This window comes from Crocodylus porosus, unplaced genomic scaffold, assembly GCF_001723895.1.
Source record: "Crocodylus porosus isolate Cpor-Errol unplaced genomic scaffold, CroPor_comp1, whole genome shotgun sequence".
Lineage (NCBI taxonomy): Eukaryota > Metazoa > Chordata > Crocodylia > Crocodylidae > Crocodylus > Crocodylus porosus.
Window position 1 is genome coordinate 159,723,286 of NW_017728906.1, and position 12,519 is coordinate 159,735,804.

Consider the following 12,519-nt stretch of genomic DNA (forward strand, 5'->3'; position numbering starts at 1 on the left):
AGTTTCTTTGAGGATACTGAAGACAACCATGATAGCTCCCTACCGGTTGCCCTTATAGTTGTCTGCATTTCAAATGCAGAAGTGCAAAATAGTTTTATTCAGATGCCAACCATGACCACAGTTATGCAGTTTTTTAGCCACATCCTTCCAAGCAAAGTTTTTAAACTGGACAGAGATTTAATAGCCCTCTATACCACCTTCTGGTATGTTATGGTTACAGTCTAGATAGTCCTAAACTATTCAGTGGTTCTAAGACAATCTTGACCAAGCTTTGTTAAAATTTCAGCAGCATATGCAGTACAGTGTGCATCAAAGATGAGTGTGTGTTAGACACACACACACACACACACACACACACACACACCCCTACATGTGCAAGATCCAGACATTTATCCAATTATTCATCCTATGATCATTAAACAGTAACTGTTTTATTCACGTGCATGTTTACTTTCGTTTTAAAAGTTTTTTTATTGCTCATGGTAATGTTAATGCTTCAGATAAAGTCACCAAAAATAAGTAACATATTGAACATAACCATTCCCATACCAGATTATTCAGTGTTCATTCCTAGCTTCCATAAATTGCAGGTGGTGTGACTGCCCATGTACCTTTCCTTGTATTGTTTCCACTTTCATGTTTCTCAGCTCCACCCCTACACTGGTGGGTTAAATCAGCATGAAGTAAACTCAGCTCAGCAGATACAATCTGACTTGCAGGTGTGAATTGTTTGTGCAACAAAAATGGATACTCTCTCAGAAAATTCTAAGTATTATAAGTATTTAAAATCTAAAGCTTGGCCTGTTTCACATTTTTCTTTCTCCTCTGTAACCCAAACTGCCTCAACATGGAAGCAAATTATCCCTCATGCTTTTCTTAGATTATTCAACTTTCTATATCATCAGCTAACATAGTCAACATTTTTTTGTTTTTGTTTTTAAGCAGTATTGCCACAGTAACTCTCCTACAATTAAAACATCATATATTCTGCACCCATTGCTCATATGAAATGCAGGTATGTTCTGAACAGCCTAATACAAACTGTGTTCCTTCCGAATGGACTGCCAGCACGCTTATCCATGAGATGTATCAAAACTAGAAATGAGGCTGCTTCATGCCCCTTCCATCCCTTGCCTCCTTTCTTCTTTTACTTTCTATTATATTTTTCTTTGCCCCAGTTGCTCTGGAAATGGATTATTTGCAGCAGTTTGACATTTTAGTAATGAAAAAGGCATTGTAGTGAACCTTTCCATTGACTAATATGATACATCACAGAAATACATTTTAAGAACAGTTTCTCTAATTGATCATGGTAATATGTCTCAGTTTTAAAAAGTGCATATAGTGAACATCTCCAGGGTAGACATCACACTTTGGTGTAGTTAATACTGCAGTTCTGTCTGTAAACTATAAGTATTGTTTTAAATATATGGTTATAAAAACCAGAAAGTAAGTTAATAATCTCCATTCAGTAACTTTATTAAAATCAGGGGGAGCACAAACCTTCATAGTGCATTTCAAGAAAGGTTAGTGAATGCTGATTTAAAAAGCAATTATCTTTATTTTCTATCTACAGTGCATTAAACACAACTTAAGTAACATAAATCAAGTTAAAGCAAAACTACAACAAAGCCCTCTAACTGTTGTGCCTACATTTAAAAAGAAAATTCAGTATAAGTTTGGAATAGAAAGTCATTAACATTTTACATCTGGGACTCTCCTTTTTAATCATATACAATACCAAATATAAAAGATGCAGATTTTATTAACTAAAGCTGCTCTAACTTTATAATTTACAAAGTATGTATGTATAGGTACTGTAGTGCACTAACTGTTGTTCAGCACTAAATGTGTTTACTAAGAATATGCTGACCCTTTCTTTAAAAACATCTGGTATTTGGTGCTTTCACATGCACTTGCCATAACTTTGAGTAAATGCTTGTGTACATATATAAAAAATGTATGCTATATATTATATAACACATCCATGTATTTGTGTGCAGGGTATATTAACATGTATATATTTGTATAAATAACCATATCAAATGCAAGTCCTAGAATCACTTTGAGTTTATAATATCATTTGTACAGAGAGATAATATACTATATTTAGTTTTTAAGATAACTTCTCAGTGATACTTTTTATTATATAAATGCCCTTGTGGTTAAATTTGCCACAGTGCAGAGGTCTCACATGGGACTCATTGTATGCACCAAATACATCTTTAATATGAGGGATTAAATCCATAAAGACGTAAAGATCTGTGTGGGTCAACTCAGCTGACAATTATTTTATCCCTTGTCTGTGTATGTCTGTCTGTCTTTCTTTTTCTTTTTCTGTTTCTTTCTCTTTCTTTCCTTTCCTTCCTTCCTTCCTATTTTTAGGTCAGAAAATCTGCAGTTATATTATAAACACACACATACACTCACACACATGTGTATGTGGGCTGCCAATTCCCTCACAAAAATCTAAATATATTACACCACCCCTTTTTGCTGAGGCATACATTTTCTTACTTAAAATAGCCAAACTAATCTTTAGTAAAGGTTGTATTTACTTCTTGGGACCCTAATCCTGCAAACTCTCGTGAATGAATTTAAGCTTTGAGTTTTTATACGTTGCAAAAGAGCCAGCCAGTATCTTTTTACAAAGGATAATTCTCTCAGTAGAGATATAGCACCTGTATGTGGCCTGTGTTAGTTTGTGTGAAAGAAAACACGCCCATAAACTAATGAAGTTGTGCTGGCAAACTATTTTAAGTTTAGACCAAGCCTTTTCTATAGTACTTAAGTGAAGTGATTGCATAAGTGTTTTGCAGGAGCAGTACCCTAAAGTAACTTTATGACCAAAATCTTTAATTTGTGGTTCTGTGATTGCATTTTTCATGCTTATAAATCTGATACTGCCTGAAAAATGTGAGAAGCAATTATTTTTAAAAAAAATGTTTCAAGTTAAGGACTAGGATTCTTCATGCAATTCTCCAAGGATGTCATCACAGTGCTTCTTTGAATATTTTAAACTGGAGTCATAACTGCTTATTCTGTCTAGTCACTAAAGAGAAGAGCTGATAATTATTTCTCCAAAAAAAATAGAGTTTGAAAGAACTAATCTTTTTATTAAATGGAACCCTATAGGATTTTAATGACTTTGAAATAATTCAGGGGACACGGAAATATTTTTTTAAAAATGACTTACTCTTCAGTATATTAACTGAGCATAATTTAATTTGTGTTCCTGTCTGAAGTGTTACAGCTTTGCTTGCATGTTGCTACTTTTGTGCTTTTCTGGCATTCTAAAGACAGAAGAAAAGACTAATGATAACTTTATGTTAAGGTTGTGTGAGGTCCCTAACTTGGCTATGGGAGCGAATTCCAGCTTGAGGCACAAAGGAACCATGTAGCATAAAAAGACAAAAACTGTTCTGGCAGCTGATGGTCTGCAATGTGCCTAGCGATGGGACCCAACTCCTCCTAGTCCACAGCACTCTGCCTGTCGCAGGCAGCCTCTAGCGTCTGGGGAAACCAGCTTGGTGCTGTCTTACCGAAGGGGTGGGGAAGGGAGGGAGCAAGGTTATGCAAATTCATTCTAGTAATTACAAAATAAAATTAAAACTGACCATTTTACCAGTGAGATCTAGGGTTGTGAGGGGAAGAAACCAGCCTTAGTCTGTTAGTTTTGCTCTACTTGAAGAAGAACCCGTGACTTAAATGTCACTTTATATCTATTGTGGTTTGTGGTTCTATAATTATTATTCATAAACTGGTTTTCTTAGCCTGTAGTCTCCATGGTAACTAAAATGTTGTTGCAATTCTGCTTAGAAAATTCAAAGAACGGGTCCCCTTACTAAATATTAATGTTAATTTAGCTGCGGTGTTTTAGTGCAAAGCTGCTGCTTCTATTTTTTTAAGATAAATTCTTTTGTGTAATTTATATGTAGTATACTAGGGTACCGGTAGATGGCAATAGTAGACCAGTCCAGCAAAGCTCAACAAAAACTGGAGCAGAAGTACCAGGTCTTCTTTTAAACAGGAAGTGTCCTTTAAATACATCTAAATAAAATGAAACCGGCATTGTTTTAACATACCAGAACAAATTATTGAATCTTACATTTGAAATGTGGACATTAAGAGAAAGATACTTTTACAATTAGATGCTAAGTACAGTTTAAATTGCTGGTACCTAAAGACATGTCAAACTGCTTTTCTGAATTTAGAATTAGTAACGATCATCAGCCTTGCACCAGTATGCCACACTCTTAATGAGCACAAAATGGCCTTTTCACTTAATAGGACAAAACACAAAAATTATGGCAGTCTCCAGTATTGAACTGGGCAAAGTGTCTTTGTTTCCCTGTTCCCAACCTCTTTCCCTAAATGTTATTTAATTCTCTGTTTAACACTATCCCAACCATCATGCAGGGTGGAAGGTTAGAGAAAACAACCATTTTTCTTTTGCTACTATGTGCATTCCATTGCTAATGATAAGCTTAACTTAGAGCAATATATGGTGCCTAAAGTTATATCATGAGCACACACTTTACTGGGTTTTTGACATACTGTTAAGATTATTGTCCTTTTTTTGTTTTACTTTAATTGGTGCAATTTAGTGAATATTTTACATCACAGTTTTCTACTGTTATCTTCTGGAGCATGAGATGTAACCTGAAATGATAAACAATGCTGTTCATGACTTTGAGTAGTCCTGCTCTCCAAGGGTAACATTTTTTAAATGAATTACCATGATTGATGGGGTATCAAAACCTGATTCTTTTCATCATTACACATTCCATGATTATGAAGTAGTCTAATTTAAGCCTTGTGTAGTCTGTCTGGCCTGCTCCTTGTGATGGTTGCACTGCATTTTTAAAAATTATTAAACATCTCAGTATAATTGCAAAAGATAATTTTCCATTACGGGTATGTGCAACTTAAAAGGGCACTTCTGTCTTCGGAGGTAACAGGATATTTGTCAGACTTTTAAATGAATGCATTATGCATTAAGTAACCTATTTCTCAAATCCCAGTTCAGTTTAAATAAATTGGCTTCTAATTTAGCAAGATAGAATCTGGAGTTAGTTTCTTTTATTTCTTTACTTTTTGTCTCCAGTGCATAGATTTTGTATGTTAGATAAGTGCCTTCTGACAATGAAAACAGTAAATATGCACTAAATAAGGAACCGCTTGGTCTGGAGTCTTAATTCTTTAGCATAATGTCGATCCACTGAGTTGCCCCATTTCTCTCTGCTCAGCTGGACCACGGGTTTACCATCAAGCGATCAGGGTCTTTGGACTACTACCAACAACCAGGAATGTATTGGATAAGGTATGAGATGGTGCAGCTCCAACAGTCAGTGTTTCCATGGCAACGTGCTGGCAGTCTCCATTAACCAGTTCCTTCAGTGGATAAACATGCTTTTTGATTTGTTATCCAGTCCATATGCTGCTTTATCAGTTTCATTTTAATCTTGATTGAGATGCCACACCCCCTCATTCCCTTTCTTCACCCATTATTCACACTGACATTGCCAGCTTTCTCTTCATCGCACATGCTCAGTATCAATTTTCCGTATAGTTAAAAGGACAGTGTATATATAGAAAATCTACTGGATATGCTAAAGCATTTTTTTCCTCATACTGCTGGAGAAGGTGTCTGCTTCCTGTGTCCTTCTGTTTTAAAACACATGGAGCAGCAGCAGGATCTCAGCATTTTTTTTCCTTTCTGTATCAGATGTGAAACTATATACTGTCATTTTAAACCCACCCAACAATCCTTACCTTAGATTGAACAATGCATTTACATAGCATAGTAATTAGAAGCTCTCCCCAGTTCAGTGAAATATAATGCATTGTATGTGCTGGTAAGCTTGTGTTTTCTAACTATGCACATTTACTTTTTTGCCTTTTTATTTTCAAACTCTTTTAGTAGCTTTTTTATTTTTTTGCTGAATTGCATGAGTCTATTTCCCTACATCGTATAAGTGTAAGAAGGTTATTTTTAGCTGGCATGAATGGAATGATCAAATAGTATGTTGGCTGGGATGATTGCCTTTTGAGTGGGTAAAAGTAGGGATTCTGTTCTGATACCTGATGCTAGACCTATACATCCTCAGTCAGCTTCCCTAATGTTTCCATCAAATGCTGATTTGGTGGCTATTTTCCTATTGTTGCCTACAATATTTGGCTTGTGGTAGGTGGAAAGATAAAATGAGTTTTTAGTGCATTCTTTTTTCTCCCCCTACCTACAACACAAACTGTGAAAGCCTCAAGAAATGATTTTAAATTTAGTTATAAAAGCTCTACACTGTGAATCTATAAAATAATTTCATTAGCAAAACAGCAAGCATTCCAGGAATGTAGAAATCTGTGCCTACAACATTTAACTGATTGCAGGGATCAGACTACTGCAAAGTTTCCCCCAAAATGAAAAAGGATCTTTGTGTGTACCAACTCTGCCTTTGAAAAGCATGTAGATTCTAAAACAGAAATTCTGAAAAGATTCCCCACTCTTCTTCCTGGAAATACCGTTCAGCAAAAAGTGAAATGGTAGCTCAGGTACCCTATAAAAATGCTGGTTAGGACTAATTCAAAAACACTTTTAAATATGGCTATTTAAATTTGTACTGGGATACACAGTAAAGCCTTGCTAATTTACAGTCATGACTAAGTACCTATTACAGCTTTCGTAGATTAAAAAAAAAATACTTCATTCATCCTTTGATTTTGTCAACTGACAAAACTCTGTGATGCTTCAGAATATTGTACATAAAATTTAGTAATGAACTTTAGTAATGAAACCTCAGTACAGCGGTTGCTGTTCTTCTTTGTAGGGAAATGAAAATCACCAGTCTTTCATGGATTTTAAGGATGAGGTCTAGCAACGTGAGGGTGAGGGATTACTCATAAATGGGTTTTTTTACTCATTCAGGAGAATGACCAATTAAGGTCAGCTTTTATCAAAGAAAGAACTAAAATTTTAATTTCTCATCTAAAAAGAAAGCAAAAATACATATTGTGTTGGATCACTGCTTTGTCTGTAAAGTGTTCCATTCTGACTAACATCACTATTTATGATGAACTTGTGTTGGGTTTTTTTTGGTTTTTTTCTTATTATTATTTTATGGAAGGACAGAATTATTGTCTTTCTTGTTGTCATGTGCACCCAACATTAGGCAGAGTGTATCTCTAGAATATGTGATAAAACACTGAAATGTTTCTCATCTCACTCTGGCCTTGACTCAGTTTAACTACATAGCTCAGGTTTTGAAATATATTTTACACTGGGGGTTTGGGGAAGACTCCAATTCAGCAAATAGGTAAATAAATAAACAATATAAAAAAGGCCATTTGACTAAAACACTAGTAATGGCTTCCATCAGCATACAAAATGACATATCCTTGAATAATGGGCTGGAGCAGATGGGTGATAATCTCTCGTATTCATACATAAACTGCTCTGTTTTCCAGCTGGGGGCAGTAACAACAATGTTTATAATTAGTGCTGTTCTAAACAGTGCACCCTATGTGTAAAGCCAAATTGGGAAAGTGATACTAAAAACTCCTAGGCATAAATGCTTAATTAGGAAATGCTGTTATACTTGATACCCCAGAATGAATGCCGTTATATACATGGCATCTACACAGACTGCAAATGCTCGGAAATAAATGAGGGGCATTGAAAAACTATCACTCTACTGACCAAAGCTTTAACATAAATTGTCAAACAATTTTTACTTAGCCATTGTTTACACTTTTCATAGTCATGGAACGATAAGAAATAAAACCTATACAGGGATCATCCATTCCCTGCTATAAAATAGTTCATCTGCCACGGCTCTGATAAAAGTCACTTGTGTTCACAACATATGAAAACTGATCCAAAGAAAGATTGAACACTTGTCTATTCTTTCTCTGGCAAACTATACTTTGCTTTTTTGTGTCTCTGATCATCTTCATTTTTCATCTTATATTTTCTAGCATCCTTATCCCAAAATTATAGTGTTTTCTTTCTCAGTCTTTTCCTTCCTTTAGTAAAAACACTATACTATACCTCTAATTCCTAATTCTACTTCTGAAAGCCAACTGTGCCCATTGAGAACCTGCTGTTCTGCGACTGTGCCATAAAGAGAGCACACATGGAGTTTTAAGTCTTGCAACATTTTTTCTGAAGACATTTCAACATTGAGATGAAATTCGCTTAAAGGACAAAGTAACAGCTGCAGCAGGGCCTGGGCATAACAATTAGAAACATATCATTTTAGTTGTTTACGTCCAAATGTAATAACAGCTTTAAAGACCTGCATGTGTAGCAGGAAATGAAGTTCTGATGTCACTGAGGACGTTATGCCTACGCTGCACTTAGCACTGAGGTTATAGAGCACGTAGATGTAGTCAAACAAGTTTTAATCATCTAGAGCAGGTATAAGTAACCACCTGAGTAAATGCTATGGTACCCAGCCATGCTAAAGCCTGTGGCGCTGTAACTTCGCTGCTGCTGGTACCAAAGCTGGCCTGGTACACCTACATGTGCTACGGACACCCCCAGTTAAAGTGTAAACACATCCCTCTCTCCTTTCCCCCAAATTATGAATGAGCATTAAGATAGAAAACACCTACAGCACAATGAGTAAAGCATGTGGTTTTCTTAAGCAGCCATCTGTGTTTCTCTGAGTTGCTTTTCTAAAGAGTCAGAGGCAAAACTAGTATTTCTTTGGGTTTGGTTTTGGTTTTTAAAATTTATTTTTAGTGGGATGTTTTATAACAAGAGGGAAAAAAGGCATGGGGGTGCACTCTGGGGTCATTTGTATTGGCCTACAAAAATAACAAAACCAACACCTTTTTGCGCCCCCTTCTAAGAATCTATCTTTGGGTCTAATTAAGTGGGGATTTAACAACTTAATAATGTCACATGAGTTTTCTGGCTTTTCTGGGTTTGAGTCAGAATATTCAAAAGCTAATGATGCCACAGTACTCCAAACACTCCCAGTGGGCACAAATGTGAGAACATGTGGCATATATGTGTGAAAGATCACTCACATTACTTACTTAAGATACTTAATGGAAGTTCATTTTGATTGCAATACTTACCATAGTTTAGCAAGCGATGGCCAATGTAAGTTATGTTTCTGAAGTCTGAGCATAGGAGTTAGGGGTACACCCTCTGAACTGGAACTTCCTAGACCTTAAATCCTGGAGCCTACAAGTGGGAGGGGAACAAAACCATTCATTCCTGTTCGCTCTTCCTTTCTGCATCTACTTTCTGCCAGTGGGTGTGACTTAGTATATGGCAGTTCTTAGGTTCTTATGTTTTTAATCCTGCAGATTCACATCTGAATCTGAACATTATTTTAACATCATTTATGTTGATAAATATGTTATCAACAAACAATATTGTTGATATTGTTTAACTATTCTAGCTTTTTTGCACTGAAATCAGCTTAATGGTATTAAGGGTAAACCAGGACAGGTCGACCTAGAACTACTTCCTTTTTGATAGTAGCATATATTACCTGCTATAGGACCACTGATATTATCTAAATTCTAAAGCAGCAAATGTGATATCAAGAAAATGTGTGGGGAAAGTCATTACTGGTAAACATCCTATAAATGTAATAGCAGTGGCACTTTCATTGGGCCTCTCCACTATTTCATATGAAATTGTAGCATCCTTACAAAAGTGAATACATATAATCACTGACTCTTTAAAGCACAATGCTCACTGTAACCTTTTTGTTTTAATCTGAATAGCTCATTTAAAAAAAAATATTCCACACTGTTGACATGGTGCCTGATTCCCTTCTACCTTGCATCTAGCAAGTCACTGACACCTGTCCAAAATCCACAGAAAATGCTATTAAGTTAAGAAGTTGTATTTAAAATTACTGCCTTTGGAATAAAGCAGTTGGGAATCAGGACTAATATATACGAAATTTCCTTTCTTCATATAATTAAGCCCTTCTGCATACTTAACCTTAGTAAACACAGACAAACTTCTAAAGTAATTTAAAATCTCTTTTGTTGCTCTGTGACTAAGAAAACCAGAGCTGATTTACAAACTATAAATAAAATTCACCCATGCAAACAACTTGGAACAAAGTTTTATCCACATGTAATTTAAACCAGCTGAGAAATCATATCCCTAAAAACTGGGGGATGTTAAAGAATAAACAGAAACTTATATATAGCATTGTGAATTCAGTGGCCATAAATGTACAATACTCGTCTGTTTTGTTCACCGGTGTAATACAAAACATAAGTGTGTTTTTGGCTTTCATTTTATTTAAGTGACCAGATCATGAGGTTTTATGGGGCACTGAAGCATTGGCCTTTCGGTTCTGGAGACTTAGGTTCAAATCCTCTTTGATCTCTTCAGTGTAGCCATTGGCACACATGCCTAAATTACCACATAAGTTGGCTTAATTGGTAGTCTACTCATGAGAGCCCAGTGGTAAAAGTCATATATGTTTAGCATGTCAGGATTGAGGGTGCCTTTCTAGAAGTGAAGTGCTGTGTCCAAGAAAATGGTATCTTAATCTGTGAATCACTCATATATGTATGTATGTATGTGCATATATGTGTGTATGTATATATAGATGTGTGTGTATACACACACACACACCTCTATATACACATACATAAATATATGATTGATTCACAAATCAACACACCATTTTCTTGGACACAGCACTTCACTTATATATAATAATATAATATATACTACCTGAGACACCCATGGAGAAACAAATGCCAGACCTAGAAGCTACCTGGCAATGCCTCTTGATCTTCCACTACAGAACAACTACGATTGCTGCATTAATGGCCATTTTTACCATAGGCAAATCTAGCATAACACAACTCAACATATTGAGGTCACTAACTAGATGCTTATGAAAGAATAAAAATTACCCAGCTATGAACATTTACATATAAAAAATAATAAGAAGGGTGGAAAATGTCTGTATTTCAATAGATGTGTCAGTGTAATTCCATGTGCTAACAAAGCGTCTCCAAAATGGCAAGCAACTTGCAGATACGTCCCTGCAGAATGAAAGCAAGAGAAGGAGAGGAGAGAGTTTCTTAGATTAATGCATGAACAGCTGCATCCCCCCCCCAGTTCAGTCTCCTAGCTAGTATGAATAATGGATGGACTAGGAGGCAAAATGCACAATAATGTTCTTTTATTAATGAAATGAAGATTTTTCTTTTGGTGGCTAGCAATAAATTAAGAGAAACAAAAACAGCCACTGTTCACATTCATAAAATGCAGTTACTTGAATCCAGTAATTACTAACCTGGCAGATCTATCATCTGCAACTAAAATATGGTCCTTCCCATTGCAAAATCCCATATAGATTTCAAATCATCTATAGTCTGAATGTCTGTCCACAAGCACCGCGTTCAACATTTGCCAAGGGAAAAAACTGTGATTCAGGAGCTCTGCAACATCATCAGCTAGAGATCATGAAAAATATACTGCCCATGGTAAACTCTTGAAGAAATAATAAATGCACCATATTATGAGAAGATAGAAATAATAAATATAAAATAACTCTCTATTGCTTCAAAACACACACTTTTATTTGCAAAAATATCTTGTTAACTATTTGGTACTGGATGTCAGGATTACCAAATACTAAGGCAAAATACATCAGCTTTTAATGAAGGATGCTTCAGAGCCATCAGCACCATACTATTAAAGGCAATCCACTTATCTGGTACTGGATAAGAAGCTCTACATATTCCCATATAGATTGTAATAGGACAGCTGCATATCTTAACTATGAACACTGCACTTTCATTTGGTTACCACTACTATCATCTAGTCCTCAAAGTTCTCACTCTCTCACCTCAAGCTGAGAAAAAAATGACAAAATGTGATAATGAAAATCTGGGATTTGCAGCCCTGTGAAGCATAAGTGTACTTCAGATCATCTTATTATTTATTGAAAGAGTAGCTTAAAGTTGAAATGCCCTGAAAATCCATAATGGACCAGTTCATGCACCAGTGAACCTCCCAGCTGAATAGCAGATGAAATAATAAATCTATTAAAGCAATACTGTATTCACCAAGGCATTGCATTTAAGAGTGCTCTGTCATAAAAAAAGATTGCTGATTTTTGTCACAGTTTAACCACTTTTTGGCATGTGCCTAGTAAGTGGAACAGGGGACAATAAGCAAAAATCTTACTTATAAAACATTCTTTTATTTCTTCAGTATACATCAACATGTTCTCACATTCCACAAGATTTATCCATTTTCTCAAAGGAAAGAAATAGCTGTGGTCTCACTGAATGAAAAAAAAAAGCGTAGAATGTAATTTAATGAGCTTCATGGTGTTACAGAAACCAGAGGTTCAAAATATGTGACCAATACTTGGCAGAAGTGCCAGAGCTTCAGTTCAGTCGTAGAACATTAGTGAAAATGAATGCCTTGCTCTCACAGAAATGAACTCAGGAGGCACATCTACATGAGACGCTTACTGCGCATTGTCCTAATAACACCACACAGTATCATGTCATGAC

At 35.7% G+C, this 12,519-nt stretch overlaps 1 protein-coding gene across 3 annotated transcripts in view; it reads left to right on the forward strand.

The window, feature by feature from the left end:
* DCLK1 (doublecortin like kinase 1) overlaps positions 1-12,519 on the forward strand; it is a 396,146-nt gene that overhangs the window by 372,431 nt on the left and 11,196 nt on the right. Inside the window, exon 16 of one of the 3 annotated variants that reach the window (XM_019530074.1) lies at positions 5,250-5,323. The exons of the other annotated variants lie outside the window; for them this stretch is intronic. Coding sequence (XP_019385619.1) covers positions 5,250-5,323 — 74 coding nt within the window. The remainder of the gene's footprint in view (positions 1-5,249; positions 5,324-12,519) is intronic. 3 annotated transcript variants of the gene reach the window in all.